Consider the following 23,533-nt stretch of genomic DNA (forward strand, 5'->3'; position numbering starts at 1 on the left):
GAAATTCCTGACAAATTCTCTGTTTTCTTCCCTTGCCCCTTCATCCATTCACCTCTTGGCTAATTATCATGCCCATGACCACAAGTACAAAACAGATCACTAACATGCTAATTAGATCCAAATGTGTAGCCCTGACCCTCCCCAAATTAAATACCACAGCCATATTTTCAACCTCCCGATGTTATCACAAGGATGTTTAACAAGCACATCAAATGCAACCTGTTAAATTATTCTCCTCTTTGGTGGACATGACATTTCTACTTTCTCTGTCTTCCAATCTAGAAACTGTGTCTGCCTCCCTTTTGTCCACTCTTTCATACTAAACTCTTCACTGGTTACTGCTCTGCCTGTCAGCGGACAGTTTGAATCCATTACACAGTACCTAATTCTACAATCCAGTCTGTGGCCTACATCAAACACTGAGCACTTGCTAGATCTGGAGAAGGGATGACTAACAGTCATTGCGTCCACGGAGGTCACAGCTTAACGGGGGAGAGAACCACATAATGTACACCACATTACATGGAGAAGCACAGGAGACAACACCTCCACGAAGAAGCAGTGATGGGAAAAGGGCCTCGCAGCACAGCATCTGAACCTCTCTCTAATACCCGTCGCCTTCCATCGTGCATTGTTTCGCTTTAACTGGTGTATCAATTGGTTCAGAGATACAGTCCACTCCTGAGGGAATCCGGAGGCTAGGTAAGCGTGCAGCTGGGGGAGCAGCACGTCACCCCCAAGCCTGCCGCGCGCCGCAGAGCCCACGAATGGCCGCGGGTGGAGCAGGCGGCAAGTCTGCAGAAAGAGAACTGAAGTCTCGAGGGCAGAGGTGGTCACGCCGCACTTCGTTCCTGGGCCTGCCGCAGCAGAGGCTGGGTGTTTGGGGGTCCCCAGCAACAGGACACCGCGTGGCGGACAGGGCCCGTTCGGTGCCCCCCACCCCAGCGAGGTCGCTCGAACGCTCACCTGGGCCGCGCTCTGAGGTCTCCCAAACAGCTGCGCGTCCGCCCGGGGTTGCGCACGCGCCCCTCTCCGTCCGCGGCTCCTGAGCTCTGGCTGCGCACACCGGGCCGTTCGACTCCCTGCCCTAGTGGCTGAAGCTGACAGAGAAGCTGCGGTCGCCCCTAGACGCGTGAGCCAAGTCGGTGGGAACGGCGCCGAGCGGCGCGGGAGTGACGTCAGGAGGCGGAGGGGGCGTGGCCTGCCTTCTCCGTCGCCCCCAGCGAAGTGCAGGTGAGGAGCTGCGCGTACAGCCGCCCCTTAGCCCTACGCCCTGCTGCCCAGCCTATTGTATTTGACCCCCGCTTTGACGTCTGTCCCCAAAACAAGTAATTGGAGCCGGTGGGCGGAGCCTGCCGGGCCATAGGAGCAGTGCGCGTGCGCACCTCGCGTGTCTCCGGCCACGCGCCGGAAAGACAGCCTCCTCCCGCCTGCGGTGGGAAGCGCTCAGGTCGCAGAGGGTGGGGTTTGCAGCGCCCGAGGTCGCCATGGCTACCCAGCCCGAGGTCCCCGTGGCCACCGTGGCTGCTGAGCCTGCGGTGCCGTCGCTCGTGGATCGTTACTTCACTCGCTGGTACAAAGCAGGTAAGTGGGGAATGATAGCCTCTGCTGGGCCCTGTTGGTCTGACGCTCTAGGGACTGTGATGATAGATCATAAGCCACGGGCACTTTCCCCAGCGCTTTCTCCCCGCGTCAGAAGGAACTGGATGTCTCCCTTCCCTCTAGGCCGAGGGAAGGGCATATGGAAAGACCTGAAGGCCTTGAAAAACAGCAGGGTGCATTCTGGGGCTGGCGAGTGCAGTGCGAGCTGGAGGGTGGGTTGCTGGCGGGAAGATGGTAGTCTAAGGTGAAATCTCCGACGTAAGCAGGAGCTGAATTGCAATTTCCTTGAGAGGGGATACATAAAACGATTGAAATGATCAGGTCGAAAATAAGGTAAAGGCATAGAGATGGAGACAAGAGGGTGGGTTGGAATAGAGACATTTAGAACGCAGAATCCAACAGTCTTAATTGAAGAGAAGCCGCCGGTATTACATATTTGCGGCTTAGAAGTGGGCATCCTCTTGTACTGCTTTGTGTACCCAGCAAATATCAGTGATGGGAGCTTAATTGGGGACCCTCTTCTAAACCATACTTACTCCCATTCATTCAGGGATAGTAGGTGTACTCACTTTTTAAAATATTGTAGCATACGTTTTATTAGCCAAACTTAGTGTGACCAAATGTCCCGGTTTACTCCGGATTAAGGGGTTTCCGGGAATGCGTGACTTTCAGCGTTAACATTAAAACAGTACTGGGCAAATCAGGATGAATCGTTCACTCTAAATTGACCAACAAAGCGTAAGCTACTAAATTATGTAAAGAATGCATTGCTAATCGCATATTTTAATAGAAATAATGAGTATACTTATTTTAAAGTGAGGATAGAGATGGAGCAAAGAACTAATCATCACCTGAACATTGATTCCATCCTGGGCCAGATTTTTTTTAATTATCTTTTTATTTATTTATTTTTGTGTGGGGGGAGGCAATTAGGTATTTATGTATTTATTTATTTATTCTTTAACAGGGGTACTGGGGATTGAACCCAGGACCTCGTGCATGCTAAGCATGCGCTCTACCACTGAGCTATACGCTCCCCCTAGGGTAAGATTTCTTTAAATACTTCATAGGAAATGCCTTTAGGTATATCTCTTTGAGTTACGAAGGAATACCGTGACTATGCGTCCAGTCTTTAAAATTAACTATCTCTGTAAACCAAAGAAAGTACCACAGTGGTAGTAAATATTGACTTAACAACCATCAGACTCATTCATTTCCTCTAGATGTCAAAGGAAAACCCTGTGAGGACCACTGTATACTACAGCATTCTAACCGGTAAGCAAATTGAGAATTTCAAATTATCAAAAAAAAATTTTTTCTGGGATTGTAGCCTGGTATGGTCTTGGATTGAATAAATATTCCTTAACTTATTATCTTTTACTCTGTTGAAATGGTATTATTTATTATAGGAGTTTGGTTGACAAGAATGAGCCTTTCAGTGCCTACTCTTTTAAATAAACTTGATTACTCAAACATCCAAATGGAGGACCACACCCTCAGTCAGCTGGTTACCTCAAGTGCCTAACCACTGGATTGCCAAAGCCCATGGACAGGGCTGGGGGAGAGGCACAGATGGCATCCTCTATATACAGGCATGCCTTACTTCTCTCTCTTCTACCTCAGTGCTACCTAAGCACCTCTGATACTCTTCCTCTTTTCTGGGAAGAAAATTCAGTCCCATTTTCTTTTTTACTATTGCATCTCTTCCGATAAGCTCCAAAAGTAGCCAGAGGAAAATGGGGGGAAATGATAGGTTAACTAAACAAATGTCAGCTCAGCTATTCTTGTGCCAGTACGAATAGTTATACAAGGAAGAATTATACCAAGCAGTAATACAAGATCAATTTTTGCTCCTTATAGAGTATGTGTCATCACATTGGCAGGATCTCATCCAGTTCTTCAGAGTGGAAAAACAATTAAAAGCATTTCCTATCAAATCAGTACCAACTGTAGCAGACTTCAGAACAAGGTCTCTGGGAAATTTAAGCGGGTATGTTCCTGTATTTCTCTACTTAAATCCTCTATTATCATAATAATGATAGATCCAGTCAGCCATAGAATCCGGTAATGTAAGCTCAGCATACTTCCCTGGCAGTTGGAGATGATTTTAAGAATACTTTAACCCTAAAAAAATTCTCAGACAAAAAAAGGGAATAAGGTATTTCAGAAGGTAGATTATCTGTCATATTAGGTTCTGTACCACTATCCCTGTCATCCCCTGGATAGGGGATGGGGAAGGTGAGCCTTTGAAAGGACAACTCTAACACCAGCATAACAAGATATTTTGTCCCTTCTATTAAACCAGTATTTGAAATTCTATAAAATTTAGGTGACCAGTACTTCTTTATCATATTTTTACATGTGAATTTTAAAAAGAAATTCCTGAGACAGTGAAAAAAAAATCAATCTGAGAAAACATACAATAGTTGCTTCTTACCATTTTGCCAATTTAGTATACATTGAGCTACACCCTTTACCTCCACACAGTGTTCAATCATAAGAAATGTTATTTCTACCCTCTACAACTCTGGGCAAGGTGGGCATTTTATTATTAAAGGAGGACAGTTTACCAGCACACTAAAGAGCCCTGACACACCCACTGGATAGGGAAGTTTCAGTGGGTGATTTAGGGCCTTCATTTACTGAGTTGCTACTAAGAGTTTCTGTTAATTATGTCACTGTTCTAGAAGACCATTGATTATGCTCCCCTTTGTAGGTCTGAAGGCCCCTAATAACCTACCTTGTAATTATTGATTTTTCCTCACTCAGGAAACAAATGGACTTAGAAAAGCATGGACTGTTTTTAAATGTCTACAAATTACAAGTAAAGCAGTTAGTGCTTGTGATGTTTCTGTGATAAATCTTTGTCCAAAATAGTAACATTGTTGTTACTACTGAGGAACAGAGAGGAACCTGCACATAGAACCCATTGTAGATAAGTTCTGATTGGATCTCAGCACTGCCAAACATTTATTCTCCTAAGGGAAGTGACAAAAACAGGTTAAAAACACTTCTTCTTGACACAGACCTAGTGGTGGACAAACCATCTAGGACAAATCCCAGTCCCTTCTCCCGAAAGTGGGGAGTCATGGTGACTAGTATTTTGGAGCCAGGTACCCACATGCAGGAGTGAAGGGGATGTGGTAACACCTGAATGCTGTCTAATAATGTTTCAAGTGGCAAAGACACCATAAAGAATAGCATCTTGACCTCAGATGTTCATTGCAGGAAAAATTCCTGGGAGGGATAAAAAGAGCAACCTATGAGACATGCTTGCATCATTTTCCCACGAGCCCCCATGTAGATATTTGTCAGAACCTCCTCAGATACCTCCATACAGTGGGCACAGGAAACTATAATTGTGCCATAACATCCAAACAGATATATATCAAAATGCAGTATTTACCAGTGGGTTGTAGGATAATGGGTAAATTACTCTTAGTTGTTACTTAAAACTTACCTGTTTTCCAAATTTTCCTCAAAGTGCATTTTTTTTAATTAGAAAGATACCCCTTCAAAAAGTCTTAATGATTGACCCTAATAAGTCTGTTTATCTATGAAGTTCTAATGTAAAACTTAGGTAGGAATCTTAATGAAATTAACTTTGTACAATATTGCTGTCATTCACTATAATATTGCTTATTGCTAAGATTTTCTTACTCTTTTGAAATCTTTATTCTTGGCTATATGCAGCTATCATTTACAGGTAAAATATATTCCTAATATGTAACTAAACTACCTATTATCACATGTGTCTTAGTCTGCTTTTTCCCCTAGAGTCAGGATGGTACCTGGCCCATAGCAACCATTTACTATATAAATGTTTGAATAAATGAATGGTTTTTCTGTACTTGTCATTTTTATTTAACACACCAGTTCCAGGAATGTATCCTATTGTAACACTGAGGGCTGACTCTCAAAGAAAAGTGAAAATGTACATCAGTTAATTATTTCTTCCCTTTCATTATCAGGGGGCACAGTTTCTGACAGAACTCGCACCTCTGTGTAAGATATATTGCTCAGATGGAGAAGAATACACCATATCTAGGTAAGTCCCTCTTTAACCACAATTTAGGAGAAACAAAGGAGGTAACATCTTTCTTCAAAAGAATTTTTTTTTTAATAGCTGTGTTAGAGGACGGTTGATGGAGGTGAATGAAAACATTCTTCATAAGCCATCTATTCTTCAGGAGAAGGTAAAAGGGGCTGGGGAGTATGAGCCCACCCACATACTTTTATCTGATTTTTTTTATCATTTGGCAGTACTAAATATGCTCTTTCCTTTCTAGCCATCCACTGAAGGCTACATCGCAGTTGTGCTGCCCAAATTTGAAGAAAGTAAAAGCATAACAGAAGGGTTACTGACACAAAAACAGTATGAAGAAGTCGTGGTGAAACGCACCCGTGCCGCAACAGATACATCATGAGGACCAACATGGAGTAAAAACCAGCAAGGCGCTCTTATCCGTACCTGGCCTGTCAGTGTGCTGAAGACCGGGTGCAGGTGAAGCATGCTTCCCACCCGGCCATCTGCACGGAGGTCTGATCTTAAAACCTGACCTAGTTATCCTTTTTTCTCTTGCATAACAAGACTTGATTCCATTTTGTCTTCAGCATCCCAGATCTGCCTGCTCATATGCTCACTCTGTTCTTTTGCTTTTCTCTTTCTAACAACTGGCAAGTGAGAGATGTTTTTCTGATTAAAAACAAAGCACTTTGAGGAAAATTTGGAAAAGACAGAAAAGACAGCAAAGTAAAAGTAATTTACCAATAGTAAATACTATGTTTTGACACACTTCTGTTTGAATGTTAAAAATGGCATGGCTATTGTTTTTGCCTCAATTTTCCAACACTTAGAAGTTAAAAAAACAAAACAAAACAGCTGGCTTCCTTACCCAGGCTCTTCAGTGTGACACCACCAAATCATCTGGCCCCCTCCTTTGCCCCAGATCCTCACCCTTAGGTGGTAGGGAAGAGGCCGGGTGTAGAGCACCTTCTTTATTCCTTGAGGGTAGGCCTTCCCCTCTGAAACTGCAGCACTGTAACACTGTGGCTTCTTACATAAGGGTCACATGAAAAGGCTTTGAAAGATACTATGGGCGTTGCTAACCTATCGGAGCACTGTAATGAGGGTTAAGCTGGTTGTTGCAATATGTGCATCTGTGGTCACTCAGTCTCACATTCTAGTTACAGGGTAACCAGCAAAGAAGTTACTGTAATTCAAAGACACAGGTGCTTTCGAACAAAAGCTTTCACATTACTTAAACAAAAAAACAAAAAGAACTACAAAGTTATGGTTTAAGATTGTATACTTCTTTACATTGAATTTCAAATAAAAGGACTTTAAAATTTATTTTATTTTTCCTTAGGGCTGCAACACATACATAAAAAGATCTGTTTTTAAATAAAACAATGATACTCGATGTGTAAATTCTTTTGGTTCTTTATCCTCTTACGCTGTTGAAGTCATAAGTTACTGCTTCCCCACTGCCCACTTCACATTTGTAGAAGAGAATATTCTCATTTCAGGTATGTAAATTATTTTGTAAATAAAATTTTTAAGTTATTTTTGACTCACAAGAAAACTTCTTATAAATTGAGTGCCAGCATGACTGTCCCCTAAGTATACCCACCAGACATGATACAGGCAGTAAGCATAAACTTCTGCTCTGACAGTGCCAGGAGCTGAAAGTGTAAGCACAGACCAGCAAATCTCCCATTTCAGGTAGCACAAGTGGTTCCCAAAGATACCATAATACAAAGATACCGAAGACGGTAAAAGGATTATATGTCTATTTTATATATAACATTACCTTCCATTATTCTCCCATTAGTTCCATTGTAATTTAAAAGAATATTTTAGTTTCAGGGACTAAAAGTCATGTTTGACAATTTTTATAAAGTCTTTTATAAAGATCATAACCAAGCTGAGAACCTCCCATTTTCTCCCCAAGGCCTATAGTAAATTCTAGTTTCCTTTAATAAAACACTGACTAGCTAATAGGTAGTACTGTGGTTGTTCAGGATCTTGTGACTATTGATTGTGAGGGATGACCCACTTAATGATCATCAGACAGGCTTATAGAGTTACTGCACCTTGGCAACTGATGTGTCCCCTTAGATTTTGAAATGCCCTTCAAAGCATTGGGATACAAGCACAAAAAAACAATGTTAACTGTACTATGTCATAAGGACAGTACTTATAACCAGATCCTGCAATCAGAAACCACCCCAAAAAACTAAAAGCTTTAAACCCTAAAAAAGACGACAGAAAGATGTTTTATAGTGAATATTCCAAAGGTACATGTATAAAATGTATGCTTATTCAGAATTTATTTTAAACAGCTTAATTCAGTTCTGTCTTCTATCTTCCATTCCATCAGTCACTACTGAGAAGTTCAAAAGCTCCTGCTTAAGCCAGTAAGATACACTTAGGATTCCAGCTAATATTCAGGGCAGTCAGGCCAGCTATGCTAGAATGAGAACTAAAACTATCTCCTAGTGAGTCCCTCCAGGATTCCGTGGCATGAGCTCCATGACCGTGCCTTTGGGAAATGGGTGGGATGTGCATCACAGATTGCCTGCACTTGGTGAAAAACTTACTAGAGAACAAACTTGTGCTTCTAGGGTGGATGATCTGTGACAGAGGGGACAGCAGAGGCCCAGTCACACTTGGTGGACAGAGGGATTGAAGAAGAGTCCATGGATTTAAGGAAAACCCTTTGTCACCCAGACTACTATGTATCTTATGCTGAAAATTAAAGTGTTCTAGATGATAAGCTTAAATTTTTAAAAACGGGAAGTTAAGGTAAAATATGCCAAAGGTGAGCATATATTCAAAATAGCTTCTTTCAATTAAACTGTCATTAAGACGGTTGGGATATTTGTTTTGACTTCTAAAGAACATTATTCATGGCAATGTCCCACTTCAAAAAAAAATCACACTGCAATTAGGAATACAGCAACTACCATGGCATTTATTAGTTGTCAGTAAGCTTCACAATCAGTTTCATGATCAGAAAATAAAGCAAGATCTCAGTGTGTTTTTTTTTTATAAGATTGTTGAATTTCTGAAATATAAAGAGCCATTTGCTTTCTAAAAATGCCACATGGTGTTCCAGAGATCTGACCTCAAAAGTTTCTCAAGTTTTACCATCCACAGAATCTTTATTTGTAACCGAGACCCATCTGTTGTTTTCCATCTGAAGCTGAAAAGAATCAAGACAATTAGTTTCTGCTTTACTGTTGAAACAAAAATTGCAAAATTAAATAGTGTCTACTTGATTTTGCATTTTCCTTTAAACTGGTTTTTAAAATGTGAGTTTAAGATAGAGAAATTATCTTACCTTCTTCAGCAGTTTATAGCAAAGTGAGAGAAGTTGGACTAAAATAGCCATCATGGATCTTGTCTTTGTAATACACTTATCAACCTGTAGTGAAAGAAAGCAAGCAAATCAAATTCTTACAAGGGTGACTTCAAAAGACTTTGTCACTTATTTAGTTTTAAAATGGTAAAATTTCTCCATTATAGAAAACTGTTAGATCTCAAAGGGTTAGATCTCTGAGCTGACTTGATGGCCTGAGGCCCCAGCACACAGATGCAGGGATTTCCACCCAAGTCGCATGCCAATTTCATGGAACCCTAGGAAGAATGGGATGGAAAATCAGCCTGTTCTAATTCAGACTGCTAAGGGGCTTCTCAAAGCATACCAGATAGTAACAGTGAATTGCGATTCCTTGCACTTTGCTGTATTGTACTCAGACTCCCCAAGACAAACAACAGGAGCCCTCTGCTCTGGGGAGTTTGTGCCCTAGTTAGTCAGGGGATGACACTGGGACTTAAGGGTAGCTGCTAAGTACTATGGAATTAATCAGTCCAAAAACCTCATTTATCTGGTGAACCTACTGCTCCCTGGGGTCGTTACAACTGCAGATGATAAATAGCTCTTGCAGTCAAGGCCCCAAAAATGGAAATAAGTTGTCCTTCTGTGGGTATTAACATATTATTTGAAGAAAAAGGGACTGGAAGCTAACCTACAAATAAAAAGTGGTGAAAGTTTCTCAAGTGCCTTTCTGAATAGCTCACCCTCCCTTTTACCTTTAGAAACATTTGATTCTGCAAAGGTGTCTTAGTTATCGTCTGGAGCTGGTGGCAGAGAGGAACAAGCTTGTTTATTTCCAGGAGAAGCATAAGCTTATCGTCATCTTTCAGCTGAAACGTAAGTGAGGAAGTTATCACAATTCCAACGAAACTCATCTTCTAGACCTTAAAACCTTCATACCTTAATGTATGTCCCCCAAGTAGGTATTTATAACATCACCAGTAGCACCAGGCAGGAATACGTGCATTACCTGTTTTGAGAAAGCTTGCACACTTGAAGCAAGCTTCAAGCCCTCTTCAGCAAACACCTGGCAGAAAGGAAAAACACCACTGGTTTAGGTATATGTCTTCTAGATCGTTAGTAAGAAATACACTTATGGATAATTTTCACATAGAATTTTAAAACTAAGACCTAAACATAAAAGGTCTGTCATGGAACTCCTAAGTTTTTTGTGGTACCCAGGAAAACACAAGAGTTTAACTGTATTCAGAAGGAGATTTCCCAAATCCCCAAACCTGATGAACATTTCATGTAGACAGTTCAGCAGACATTGGTTTAATGAATAAGCTAACACAGGAAGAACATGATTTGTGGATTTTTGCAGTAAAAAACCTCTGCGGTGCAGTGTGACTTGGAATGGATATGGGACAAACTGAACAGAATGAATCCAGAATTTATTCCAATTTTTAAAAGGAAAATAGTCATTTATAGTAGACTTTACAGAAAATTCCAAATGAAATATTTTCTACAATTCTTCTAACTCTGTTGACAGATCATCCTCTGAAGCTGAAACCCCTTTCCCAAAGAGCTCAGGCAGAAGCACATGGGAATGCCAAAGGAAACTGTATAAAGGTGATAAAGTGGTAGAAATTTCAAATTTCAAATGCAAAAATGCCTTGGTTCTTGAGAGACAAACAGACTAATGAGAGAGTCAGGGGAAATAAGAAGGAATCTTGTAATCCACTCACCAGTCTAAGCCTCTAAGTAAAGGAGGAGAATTAAAGTTGGGCCTGCATGGAGCTCCATGAGACACACAGGGGCAGAAGGGTGAGTATCAGTACACCTGTCTCTCCCTGAATGCCCGCCATCATCAGGAAAACGGAAGAAAAAAGGCAACTAACACGAGCTGACTACATGTAATGGTTTCACGCCTATGACAGATGCTTTCTTGTGTGTTGTCTCATTTAATCAATATTATTCATCCACTTCAACAACGAAGAGGCTGAGAAGCCTTCCTAGCATTAGGACAGTGCAAGGGATATGCAGCTGCTGACAGGATATTGTCGCCTACTTGGGAAAACCTAAAAGCTAATATTGTATCTGTTGACTATCAAAGCCCGTTCTGCTTTATCCCCATAATATTTGAGTTCGTTTTTTTTTTCTAATGAGATCACCAAAAAGTTCCACAAAATGCTACTGCAAGCCCTCTTCTGTTCTGCCACTCTCCATGGTACTCATGTGTGTGCACAGGTAAGCACACAAACATGACACAGTAAAGTATTTAGAAAACTAGCTGTTACCAAGTTTTAGCCCAGAATTAAAGTGTTTGCATAAAGTGGAAATAAAACATACCTCTAGCTGATGAATTAAATCCTGAGAAGTTCTCAGTGGCCCCTCTCCCCTGAAATAAAATGGATTATTAAGGCACTAAGAAAAAGTTACTGCCTGGAAATTTATTTCATATTAAAGTTTTAGAGCATTTTGTATATTAACAGATTCCAAACTCTGAAGAATAATATTGAATAGACTAATAATATTGTGAATATTCTTGAAGCAAGTTTAATATTTCACTCTGACTTCTTTTTTTTAAACTATTATTTCCCAGGCATTTTTTAAAATTTCAGGTAAACATTATATATGTTAATTTTATAATGTAAGAAACTTAAAACTGACAAGTTATATTTAAGTTTTATTTTTCCTTTTTATCCTTTTTTATTTTGCTTCATAAGTTTAAGTATATGAGATCTGATCATATGTCTTAACCAAAAAGCCTTTGTTCCATAATGGAAAAAAAGACCAAACCAAAACTCAGGAAACTCTCATGTTTGATTCTCATTTTAACTCTGGCAGAAATTCAGTTGTTTCTGATGAGACATGTCATTTAAGTTTTGATTTTAAGTCTATAAAATAATCATAATATTTGTGTTACTACTCTCTTCAGAAGATTAGGGGATATCACATTAAAAACTACCAAGAAGAATTAAGAACTTTACAAATGAAAAGTAAATTACAACGTAGGGCAACAGAATGCATTAAGAAGAGCGGCAGCTTAGGCATGAATCAGAAGATCCAAAATCCAGTAGTTACCAATTTTGCCCCTTAATAGCTGTAAGATGTGAACAAAATATTCTTACTCCCTGATAAGTCGTTGTTAAGGATCAAATGAAATTATGGAACAGAAACCACTTTAACAACCATAAGGCACTGTTAGGTGTGAAACTTTTGAAAACTGTAATGCACTAGAAAATCTACAATATATAAATTATAAAGAAACATGAATAAGTATATATAACTTATAAAGAAGTTATATAAATTATTAAGACAACCTTAAACAATGGCCTGATGAAAAGCTATACAATTGTCCAGGAAAACTACAAAACTGGACGCTGTGAAGGCTAACAGAGGAGTCTCAGAAAGACGTAACTAGATGAGGCTGGTAAACCAGTCTCAAAAGAAAACAGAAAAATTTTGTTTGAGGAAAAATAGGTATACTGACTGTGTGGGTGGAGAACAAAGCCAGATTGAGATTTTTACCACAATTATATTACCAAGGCTTGCCAAAATGGCACAAGGTGTTATCCATTACAGAAAGTCCATTTTCTTTTCCTGCACTTCAGTGTTCCTGTCCAATGACCATATTCTAGCAACACGTCCCATCCCACAGAGCTTCAGTTATCCCTGCTCCTCCTAATGTAGCCTGTCTGCTTCCTAGTCTCTGTGGGATGCAGGTCATCCCCTAGCAAAATCCACTATTCTCACTCAGAAAAAAAATGCTAACCATATAATCCTGAAATATTCTGAAATAAGAGACAAGAAATAAAAGGGGCAGTAAAAAATGTTTTAAAAAATTCTATTATTTGGGAAGATTTTATACACCAAACTACATTCAGTAGTAAGTAATCATTTATTTCTCCAGTTTTTACCAGTGGAAAAAAATTTTTAATCTGATTTCTATCACCATGAGATAACTAGCATGATTCCAGTCCAAAGTAAAGATCCTTGTTTCTTCATTAATCTTCACATTTCAGTCACCCACACATTTAGTGTGGGTAAACAAAGGAGTTCCATTTCACTTTCTTTTGCAGACTTGACTCATCAGATTTTTAAAAGATATGAACTGAGAAAGGAGGTCAAAATTAGTTTTGGGAAAACTCAATCCCAGGAGAAGCCTGCTAAGAAGAATTAAGAACAAAGGAAAGAAACCACCAAAAAAAAAGTCTCCAATGATGGAAAACATGGAAGGATATTAACACATGACTTCTAAACAGAGGCAGAATTATTCAGCTCCTATAATTTCTCCTTCACCTTCCAGAAGGATCATTTCTCTTGAAAAGGCAGAAGACGTCATCAAGAGAATGAATGAATGCTTCTTCCTCACTCCTAGTCTTCCTTCCCTATGAGGGAATCTTCACCAGCACAACATCCCTCACAGCCCTCTGCTCTCTCATGTATTTCACCCCATAGAAGAGGGTGGATATTTATTGGGTTTTTTTCAGTCTTTTTCATGACTTTGCAAAAATAAACTGGACACGATAGCCCTTTCTTATCTCCTTTCTCTCTTGGCAGTAAAAATGCCTTTGGAGATACCTGGTTTTTCAAGTGTTTTAAGAGATACATTCTGCCCCTTATGGGGTAAGATTTCTCAATTCTAGGGATTATTGTTAAAAAACCTACTTGCCTGTGGCTACAAACTACATTATTCAGTATCAGCCATATCAATATAAATGTTACTGGCCCCTATCTGCCTTGTCTTTTGCTTATTTTTCATTTTGTTCAGAACTTGGGTGGGGAAAAGGGTGCTATTTATTGAGCCCCAAAGCTCACACAGCTGTAGAGATCCTATCTACTTTAACTGAGCTTAAGACTCCAGACCACATGGACTACATTCCAGAATACTGAACAGCATGCAGGTGTGAACCACTGCTGATTGTACTTCAAGATCAAAAGGAGTAGGAGAGAAACCATAACACCAAAGATACCAAGTATTTTCCAGGCTCTAAAAATGAAAAAGGTAGATATGAGAAAATGAGTAAAAAGGCTGAAGTCATTCTTTGAGAAAAATTCTAGAACAGATTACTGAGCACATAACTACATTTCTAGCAACATGGAATTACTATACAATATGTATAGTCTTCCATTATTACAATGGAACACTGGAATGTGATCAGCGTCGACTTCAACAAGGCATTTGACCAATTGTATTGTAAGGTGGACAAGACAGAGAATGTAGGTCAAGTAAGTGTAAAGTTAGGGACATTCTGTGTGACATTACAAATTCATGGAGACTTGGCACCATACTGAGGTGGTAAACCTCATGGCTCTATTCTTTGATCTGTGTTTAATCAGTCACTATGTAAAGATTTAAAAGACATGTTTTCTAAACTTACCGACGCTAGATGGGAGAAACACTGATACACGGTATGACAAAAAGAATGCAAAGTTACTTCAAAATTATGGAAGGAATGGAATACAAACCTAGTAAAGGGTTTCTTCTAAATCTAAATCCTAGTTAAATCAATGTCTTCTTGCTGCATTCACTTAACTGTCATAAGAATTACTTACAATCTTTTTACCATATATTTAAAACTGACTTTAACCTACCAGTGATGTAACATGGCACTTCTTTTTTACAACAGATATCAATATATTCATTTTATAAGATCAAGATGTAACTACATTTACCTAGTAAATAAATACAGAGAATAGGCCATACTGGACATGTTCCGTCCATATCGAACAATTTCGTTCTCCTGATCCTCCCACTTCTCAATCTCGCAGTTGGCATCAGAGGTGAGCAAACCCAGCTTGAGTCCAAGCCTTGCTATCTTGGCTTGCTCCTACAAAACATACATTTAAATCTCAACAGTGTAGTCATTACTGATGTTAAACAAAGATTAGAAGTAAGACTATTGCAAAGAAAAAGCTCTTACCTCAGAGTCAGGCTTGTCTGGCTTTAATGATTTCACGTTTGCGTTATTCTTCTGTGACAACAAAAAGATTAGGACATCTTAAAAAGCAGTAGTTGTGAGAAAATGCAATAGTAATAAAAAGCCTAACAAAGTACCTGTAATAAAATTTTAATTTAAAAATTTCAGTACATACTTAAACTCTATTAAATCATTTGAGTAAAAACAACTACAGTTGGCCCTCGCCCAACATGGGAGCTAAGGGCACCAACCCTCCACCCACAGCCGAAAATCTGTGTATAACTTACAGTCAGACCCCTGTATCTGCGGTTCCCCAGCATCTGTGGTTCTGCATCTGTGGTTCTGTATCTGTGGCTTCAACCAACCCCAGACAGTGTAGTACTATAATATGTACTATTGAAAAAAGTCCATGTACAAAGTTCAAACCCATGTTATTCAAGAGTCAAGTGTAATTGCAAATACTCTACTAATATGTGAGTTCAGCTTTGAACAAGGAGTTAGAAATCTGAGGCTAGGAAGAGCAGATCTGTGTCCCGGAAGGACTCAAAGACTTCTGCAGTCTTCTCACAGTCCAATTATTATACCCCCAAACCTTCCCATCCCCTCTGCTGAATTATTCTTAAGAAATGATGTAATAAAATTAACCACTCTGTGTAGCTTTCCATACGTTCCTAATGTTATGACTCTGGGATTCAATTACTTTAACCAGTTTGCCCTTTTGAAGGCTAAATTTCAGCATCCTAGTTTCTCTGACTCCAGATTCCTAATCCTATATCCCAGGTTACATAGGAGGTTATACTTAGAATTTAGGATCTAATATTTGAACCAGCATGTTTGATGGGCCCTTATCTTTGAAACAGTAAGTTTGTTTTTAGGTAGACTACATAGAACTCAATATTTTATTTCCCTCAGGAGAGGAGAAAACAGTTTGGTTACGAGGCTGGCCCACTGATGCCTACTTACTTGTAGAAACCACTACCAAAAGCAATGTTTCTTTGAAAAATATATTCAGAAGTTCTCTGGAGATGGCAGCCCACGATGGGCATCCCTCTCACTCTGAGATCTGCTGGGAACTCCCTTGCTTGCTGCAGGACTTCCAGAGCAGCTGGACTATTAGAGATAAAGGGGCCAAGAGATGCAGGGAGCCTTTTTTTTTTTTAAGGAAACATTTATTTAATCCACACACACAAATACAACACACACATACACACATGCACTGAGTATATATTCACACACATGTGCACAAAGTATAAATTGATAAAACAAAACACACATGTGCCTCCTTAGCTTCTTTGTGGTCTATGTGTACTTTTTATTACCATGACTTATTACCGCTGACCAGCTAGTCTGTTACCAGTTTCACTGCAGAACAGCCTCAACTTTTCCCTTTTTTTCTATCCTATAGTTTATATTTGCTCATTTAACATAGCCCCTTTAAAATGTTCTAATGCTGTTTACTATAGAAGAAATGGAAGGAGATAAGGGACAGAAAATAAATACAGAGAATCTATAAAGTTTTACATACACACACACACACACACACACATACACACAGTCTTAGGTTTATTAGAAAATAAACAGAGATGGGGATAAAGAGTATAGCTCAGTGGTAGAGCGTATGCTTAGCATATATGAGGTCATAGGTTCAATCCCCAGTACCTCTATTAAAAAAAAAAAAAAGAAAATAAACAGAGATGATCAATATTCTCTTTGGCTCCTCCCTGTATAGTCACATCATCTGTATCTTCCTCCTTAGACTATAAAACAATTGATAAACTATTTAAGAAAGTTAATACCTTAGAGGCTTTTAGGTATTATTTTATTTAGAATCTTACACCCATCTTATTCTTTTAAATTTAGTTGTATATTCAGTATTTTTATTTTTACTTTCATAAATTATTATTACTAAAGTGTTTAATGAATACTGAAAGGGTACTGCCTGGAAAGGTATAATAATGCAACCAAGCTTGCCATCTAGTGGGCACTATTTATCAATGCAGTCAGATGCATCAGTTTCAGTTATAAAATGCTAAATATTTCAAGTCTCTAAATGGAAATAGCATGGCTTTTTCATCAAGGTAGAAAGCATTAAGAAAGTTCTTTGTTTGTGTAAAATGACTCCTTCATGACCTTGTTAATTAGACCCAAGAAATGAAGAACAAAAAGACCTCTGACTTCAGATTATGGCTTCTTCTTCATCATAAAATTTGTTACCTATTTCCTCAATTCCCCAAACCCAATACAAATAACCTAACTATGGACTACATCTAGACTGCTACTCTGAATAAAAACTCTGAACAGTCAACATTTAATATCCTAACTTTCTTTGTAATGTCAATTATTGGAAGTTAGGGAGAGTCAAAAAGAGTGTGATTTGAATTCCTAATAAAAACATTCTGAAGTGTAAAAACTTCTACTTACCATTGGCTTTGGGAGTGAAAGGTAGCCATACTTCTCTCCTACAAATAACATACATAACTTAAATGTTCTATTATTCAAGTTTAATTTTTAAACATTATTAAATAAACAGAAATGTTAGTATATTAGTTTTGATAATTTAGTCTATTAACTATATGTAATTGAGAAATAAAACTGTAAATTGGTTGGTAAACGTCAAGACTGTCAGCAGTTGTGTCTGTTAAGGCGTCTATGTTGGCCAGTCTCTACCTCCCCCAACATAACGGCACAAAGGCAAAATATCACGCTGACAATTACTTATATTTATAACCAGCTTCCTTGACAGCGAATTCCTTTGCAGCAGCCTGCCTCTAATGAAACAGATTCTCCTTTTATCACTACCAGTTCATCAGCTTGCTTCCTTTTCTGCAAGTACCAGGCTAAATCATTTACAGCTAACCTCATAACATAGTCTCCCAGTCAGGAAAGAGGAAAACTCTAATGTAAAGATAGGAAGACGGACTAAAGCAAGTAATAGTCTCTTGGCTGATAACTACCATATGGCAGAAAGCACAGTAACTATGGAAAGAAAAGGGATGTGTACTGCCCACTTCAGCCTTGCGCTTCCATACTTCTGGCTTCTGGATCATGTATAAAGTCAGGTTACAATGCAGGATAGATTTCTTTTTAAAACTAGTTTGTTATATCTGGGGTAAGAATTCAAGATAAGATTTGAACAGCAATTGCCTTTTGATTTCAAAGAAAGGAAGTATATTCAGCTACAATATATTAGGTGGAGCCACATGAAACTGCTGATATTCAACCACTTTGAATACAAAAACAGCAATTTCATATGGCTCCACATAATGAAAGTAAGCATAATATAAGAGCACTAAATCACATCCTTGTTACAGAACGACTATTACATGAGCAGGATGAACTTGTTCACAACATATTTAAAATTTCATCTAGGACTGTGTTGTTGAACACAGAATCCACTAGCCACATGTGACTACTTGGCAATTGAAACATGGCCAGTCTGAATTGAGATGTGTTATAAGTGTATATATTAGATTTTGAAGACTTAATATAAATAAACAAAATGTAAATGATCTCATTAGTAATTCTGAAATATTGATTATAAACTGAAATGACAGTATTTTGGATACTGGGTTAAATAAAAAATATTATCAAAGTGAATCTCATTTGCTTCTTTTAAAATTTTTCTTGTGCCTCCTAGAAAAGTTTTAAATTACACATGTGGCTTACATTATATTCCTGTTGGATGGTGCGGATCCAAAAGAGGAGCCATCACTAAGAGTCAACTAATGGTACCTGGGAAGAGTTTTATGATTCAGATCATTTCTTTGTTGTGTCAGGATTTAAGGTTTTTTGATCTCAGAATTGTGAGAGAACAATACAACTTAAAGAGGTCATCTCCATGCCTTGTCTCTTAGCGCTGATAGATAAAGTGTCTAATTAAGCTGGGAGATTAACAGAAGACAATCTTCAGGTCACTTAGAATCTCAAAATTCACCATCAGTCTTAATGCAAAGCATGAACCCTGTCCATAATATCGTTTTTTTTTAAGTGGTTTTAAGAAGCTACAGAGGAGGGCATAATCATTAATTAATTAGCTTAGATGAGCAGTCTTATATTATCTACTCTTGTGATCCTCTGTAGTGCCAATGACCCTGAAATTCACAATCTACTATCCAAGGGAATTGGAAAAAAAAAAAAAAAAAAAGCCAAGAGTTTCAGCTCTTGTTTCTCCAGGATGCAACAGAGTTAGAGGAACCAGAAGGCAGGGAGAAATAGATGCAATGAAAAGAGAGCCTTTAGGGTACTTTATTTTGCTCTCTAACCTCATTCTTTGGTTAGACTCAGAATGGCTTTATAAATTTGAGGATAATTGCAAAATTGATCATTCTTCAGATAGTTTTCCTCCAAATGCTGTGCAGGTAGGGTTGTCTCACTTTCCCCTGGTTCTAATATAAACCAAGTAAGTTGATAATAATACCATAAAAAAAAAACCCACCAAAACAAATAAGTGAATAAAAATACCAAAAATGATGAATCTGAATCATTTTATAATTAATTATCTAGTGACTTTTTTTCCATACATGTCTCACTATTGCCATTGATTCTAAGCAGAGCAAGAATATAGATTCAGGGTGGGAAGGGATAAATTTGGGAATTTGAGATTTGCAAATATTAGCCACTACATATAAAAATAGATCTGAAAAACCCAATTTCTTCTGTATAGCACAGGGAATTATATTCAATATCTTGTAATAATTATATTCAATATCTTTAATGAAAAAGAATATGAAAATGAATATATGTATGTATATGCATGACAGGGACATTGTGCTGTACACCAGAAATTGATACATTGTAACTGACTATACTTCAATTGAAAAAAAAATTGACTCAGTTATGTTTAGCATTTATATCAAAGTAAAGAGGTAGCATAATTATTTCTATCTCTGATGGAAATATATTATAAACATTAGAAGTAATTAGATAAATGGGAAAATATATTTGGTACAAATATTTGAAGTATAGAATTTTTCTCAAAGCACTGTCTTCATGGGGGTGTCATAAGTTTAATACTCCCTAAATCCTTTGTTTAATATTGTCTAAATCAGCACAATATTTATTGCCATCTTTATTTCTAAGTTTACAGCTCCAGATAAACTAAGCTCAGAATTAAGTTCAAAAGGCCCTCTTATCTTATGAGGATACCAAAATGATTCCTTATGACAACCCAGTTGAGAAGGGCTGCTGTCCATTTTCAATATCCAGAGCTTTCCTGCATATCTACAAAATAAAACTAATCCCCTAAGGACATGAGACCCTCATTATTTCACTGAAGTTGTGCTATATTATTCCTTATTAGAAGTCCTTATAATTAGCTTTTTTGATTCGGAAAGGGGCTGTATATGGCATGATCAATCAGAAGAAAATTAATGTCCCCAGACCCACTTAAAAGGAATGCCTCAAACACTAAAGGATAGGCAGATTATTAGCTAACCTCAAGAGTGGGACTGGGGTATTTTCGAATTTGGATTAGACCAAACCCAGCTGTTATCCTCAAATTCTCTCTTACATTTCTACTATCATGGTCCCATCATCTCATGTCTGAATGGATCACTCCCTTGCTCCAGACTCATACATCTCCCAAGTAAGCTCATGTTTACCCACAATCACGTTCCTCTTCCCGTATGCCCCATTTTAGTGAACAGCACTTCATGCATCCAATCTGCCAAGTGGTAACACAGGTGCAGAGCTATGGATCTGAACCACCTGGTACAGCCCTGTGAACTGAAGCCTCGTCATGTTACCTTCAAGACGGTTCAAACAGAAACAAAGGAAATCCAGCTTCCTTAAAGAAGGGATAGAATCTGCAAGCTGTGAGAGAAGGCTTCTTTTTGACATTTATTTCTTGAAAATAATCTAATTCTAAATGTTGACACATACTCATCACTAAGGGAATGTGGAGTCTTTTTCATCTGATCTCTTGTAATATGAAGACCATGGCCTCCCTGGAGGTTTGGGTAAGAAGGCAGAATTGGATGAAGGCAGAGAGGCAAGAAGACAAGTACTGATTTTTGAGTTCTTGAAACAATCCCAGGAGGCCCTATTGTGTAATTTGAGTGTCTCTGGGTGAGGGGACAATGGCCTAGCTCTCAGACTGACTTCAAATGTGGGAATATTAGAGGCTCTTTTTCATTGCTTAGCATGTTGTTTGCTACTTAATTGGTTGGCAAAATAATACCTGGGAACATACCTGATAATTCTCCTAGTCACAAGAGTCAAGATATGCAGAGCAGAACTAAGGTGGCTAAAACACAGCAAAGGCTTTCCAGTAATAGTTTACGTGCGTTATAACAATAGCAAAGATAAATCAGACTCTGAAGAATACACCCTGTCCTTTGTATGAGAAGCAGTGGGCCAGTGCAAGGTAACAGGCAGGCTTGTCATAACGACCACACAGAACAAGAAGAGCAATGCTGTGACACTGGACTCAGTCCAGTCAAAATGGCTAATTCGGAGTTGGGATTCTTTATGGAAAAAGCAATTCTTAAGAGCTTCATGGTAACAATCAGGGAAAAAAAAAAAGGCAGTGTAAGAAATCAAGCAAATCTATCTGAATTATCCCCACATAAGGATGACTTCTGTAACAGTGAGATACTACCAGTTAAACGATGGGTGTCACTAATCAAAGGCAGAAGTTTCCCACCTAAAGAGGAATTTTGTTCAGTACTCAGAAAGTTAAGATAACCTAATTTGGGCAGGAAAGATAGCCACACCTAAAGAAGATATCATTTACATAATATCCAGCTTGGAAGTAAAGGAAACCACAGGGTCTATGTAGCCCAAAAATGAGTATAGGATTTTCCTGTTTCAGCTTTGGTCTATCCACATGGGATGCGAGCCTAGCGCTGAGAAAGACTGGGGGGCTATTCTCTTCAGTTCCTAAACAAGTCTCATGGCTAAGTGATCACTTTCCTTTAAATGTGGATCAATTATACCACTTTACCTTTTAATGTATGAAACTCACCTCACATAAAAATCCATTTATCAAAGCCTGAACACGATACGCCATGCAGACTAGCTGTCATACAACTCTTTAAACACAGAAGCATGGTAAGCATTTATTACACTTAACAAATTATAGAATATCTACAAAGTCCACCACTCCCTGATTTTTAAGCAAATCAGCCATCATCCTACATGAGTATTTTTTAAAATATGAAATGTTTAAATAAGTAAAAATAAACATATAATTTGATGTTATTGTGACTTTAAATGACATTTTAATTTAAAAAAAAACAAGCATGCTTGACACTAACAGAAACTGTTAGAAAGGAAAAAATATGTAAAAACAAGAACATACATAACAGGACACACAGTACAATGGAAAATAAACAAAACTCCCAGTTGATACTAAAATGAAGAGTAAAAATTATGACCTCTATACATTGTATGGTTCTATTTTACATGTTGTAGAAATACCAATGAACTTACCCACCAAAGGAAATATTCCAAGATTATGTAGTCATCAAGGAAAGAGATTCCATCCAAGTGGAAGGAAAGCAATTTGAAAATCAAATAACTACATTCATTTCATTATGAAGTTAGTAGAATTAAATCAGAATTAGTAGAATTAAATCAGAAGCACTGTATTACAGAAGAGGTTTTACATTAAAACTAAAAAACAATTTAGAAGAAATATAAAATGACTTAATTTCAATAAGAAAGTTAGAATGTTAATATTAATTGAAAGAAATCTGCAAGACTGTTCTACAATAAATTTTACTGCTTAGATACTAAAATGAAGGACAAATAATATTTTCATAACTTTTATAAAAATAACCCAGTTGGGTTATAACAAGTTATTCATTTTACATCTGATAGTTACATTAAAACACTAATAGTTACATTAAAATACTGATATATTTCAATATGTGGGCAGCTTCTCACCTCGTCTTCCTTCAAACACATCATTGATTTCTCTCAGCAGTGTTGACATGTCACTAATTTGGGATTCCCAGGCTTCACAAAATACATCTAGATTTTCTTTAGCAATTTTACTCGATGGATGCAACGTCAAAGTTTCAGCAGCAGATATTATCTAAAGAAACACAATAATCTCTGATTTGGTGGCAAATCACTCTTTGAAGAATGTCTTCAACCATGGTTAAGATGTAGCAAATTGATTTGAAATAGTTTCGGTTAATATCCAGGTTAATATGTTGGCTCCTCACTGAATCGTCAGAAAATAAATTTATAAAGTAGGGGAAAAAAAAAAAAAAACCACAATATACACTGGTGTGCGTTTCAAAATCTTAGCTCTCAGAATCACATTAGAAACCAAATTTCAGTCTGTATTGTTCAAATCAACTCAGTACACAACTAGGAAGCAATTTCCACATGTAAGCTCCATGTTGGGCACTGCAGACATACCCAGGAGAACAAACTATCTCTTACCATCTTAGTAAACAGAACTCACTATTTCTTATAATCTTATCTATAGATAAATTGTAGGCATTATTATTCAGAAGCCTTTATTCAGGGAGCAATTATCTTTTTTTAACATTTTTTTATTGAGTTATAGTCATTTTACAATGTTGTGTCAAAGGAAGCAATTATCTTTATTCAAGGAAAGCTCTGTTTCAACAAAGCTATACCCATGGCATAATTCAAAGAGCTATACTCAGACTACACAGTGCGCACTGTACACTGCAGCAGTGGTGGTGGTGATGGTGGGAGGTAGGC

General features: G+C 38.1%; 3 protein-coding genes across 3 annotated transcripts in view; 1 reads left to right on the plus strand and 2 right to left on the minus strand.

Moving 5' to 3' along the window:
• Window positions 1–1,266, minus strand: part of ELP1 (elongator complex protein 1) — a 52,913-nt gene extending 51,647 nt beyond the window's left edge. Inside the window, exon 1 of the mRNA XM_032478140.1 lies at window positions 967–1,266. The gene's annotated coding sequence lies outside the window, so the exon portion shown is untranslated. The remainder of the gene's footprint in view (window positions 1–966) is intronic.
• An 88-nt stretch (window positions 1,267–1,354) lies between these two features.
• On the plus strand, window positions 1,355–7,168 carry ABITRAM (actin binding transcription modulator). The gene is made up of 6 exons (XM_006180792.3): window positions 1,355–1,584; window positions 2,826–2,877; window positions 3,463–3,592; window positions 5,574–5,650; window positions 5,729–5,798; window positions 5,892–7,168. The coding sequence occupies exons 1-6, from the start codon at window positions 1,488–1,490 to the stop codon at window positions 6,027–6,029; spliced, it is 564 nt and encodes a 187-aa protein (XP_006180854.1). The 5' UTR covers window positions 1,355–1,487; the 3' UTR covers window positions 6,030–7,168.
• Window positions 7,169–8,552: 1,384 nt separating this feature from the next.
• Window positions 8,553–23,533, minus strand: part of CTNNAL1 (catenin alpha like 1) — a 50,815-nt gene continuing 35,834 nt past the window's right edge. Inside the window, exons 11-19 of the mRNA XM_032478144.1 lie at window positions 22,739–22,889; window positions 17,273–17,310; window positions 14,855–14,905; window positions 14,607–14,761; window positions 11,277–11,325; window positions 9,955–10,011; window positions 9,701–9,814; window positions 8,949–9,032; window positions 8,553–8,810 (exon numbers count right to left, since the gene is read on the minus strand). Coding sequence (XP_032334035.1) covers window positions 8,745–8,810; window positions 8,949–9,032; window positions 9,701–9,814; window positions 9,955–10,011; window positions 11,277–11,325; window positions 14,607–14,761; window positions 14,855–14,905; window positions 17,273–17,310; window positions 22,739–22,889 — 765 coding nt within the window. The 3' untranslated portion in view covers window positions 8,553–8,744. The remainder of the gene's footprint in view (window positions 8,811–8,948; window positions 9,033–9,700; window positions 9,815–9,954; window positions 10,012–11,276; window positions 11,326–14,606; window positions 14,762–14,854; window positions 14,906–17,272; window positions 17,311–22,738; window positions 22,890–23,533) is intronic.

The sequence above is a fragment of the Camelus ferus genome, chromosome 4, assembly GCF_009834535.1.
Source record: "Camelus ferus isolate YT-003-E chromosome 4, BCGSAC_Cfer_1.0, whole genome shotgun sequence".
Lineage (NCBI taxonomy): Eukaryota > Metazoa > Chordata > Mammalia > Artiodactyla > Camelidae > Camelus > Camelus ferus.

Excerpts from the sequence above, each read along its gene's own strand:
- ABITRAM (XM_006180792.3), top strand. The coding sequence starts at position 1,488 with ATGGCTACCCAGCCCGAGGTCCCCGTGGCCACCGTGGCTGCTGAGCCT. Across the intron at positions 1,585-2,825 it reads CACTCGCTGGTACAAAGCAG|ATGTCAAAGGAAAACCCTGT; the intron begins GTAAGTGGGGAA and ends CATTTCCTCTAG. Across the intron at positions 5,651-5,728 it reads GAAGAATACACCATATCTAG|CTGTGTTAGAGGACGGTTGA; the intron begins GTAAGTCCCTCT and ends TTTTTTTAATAG.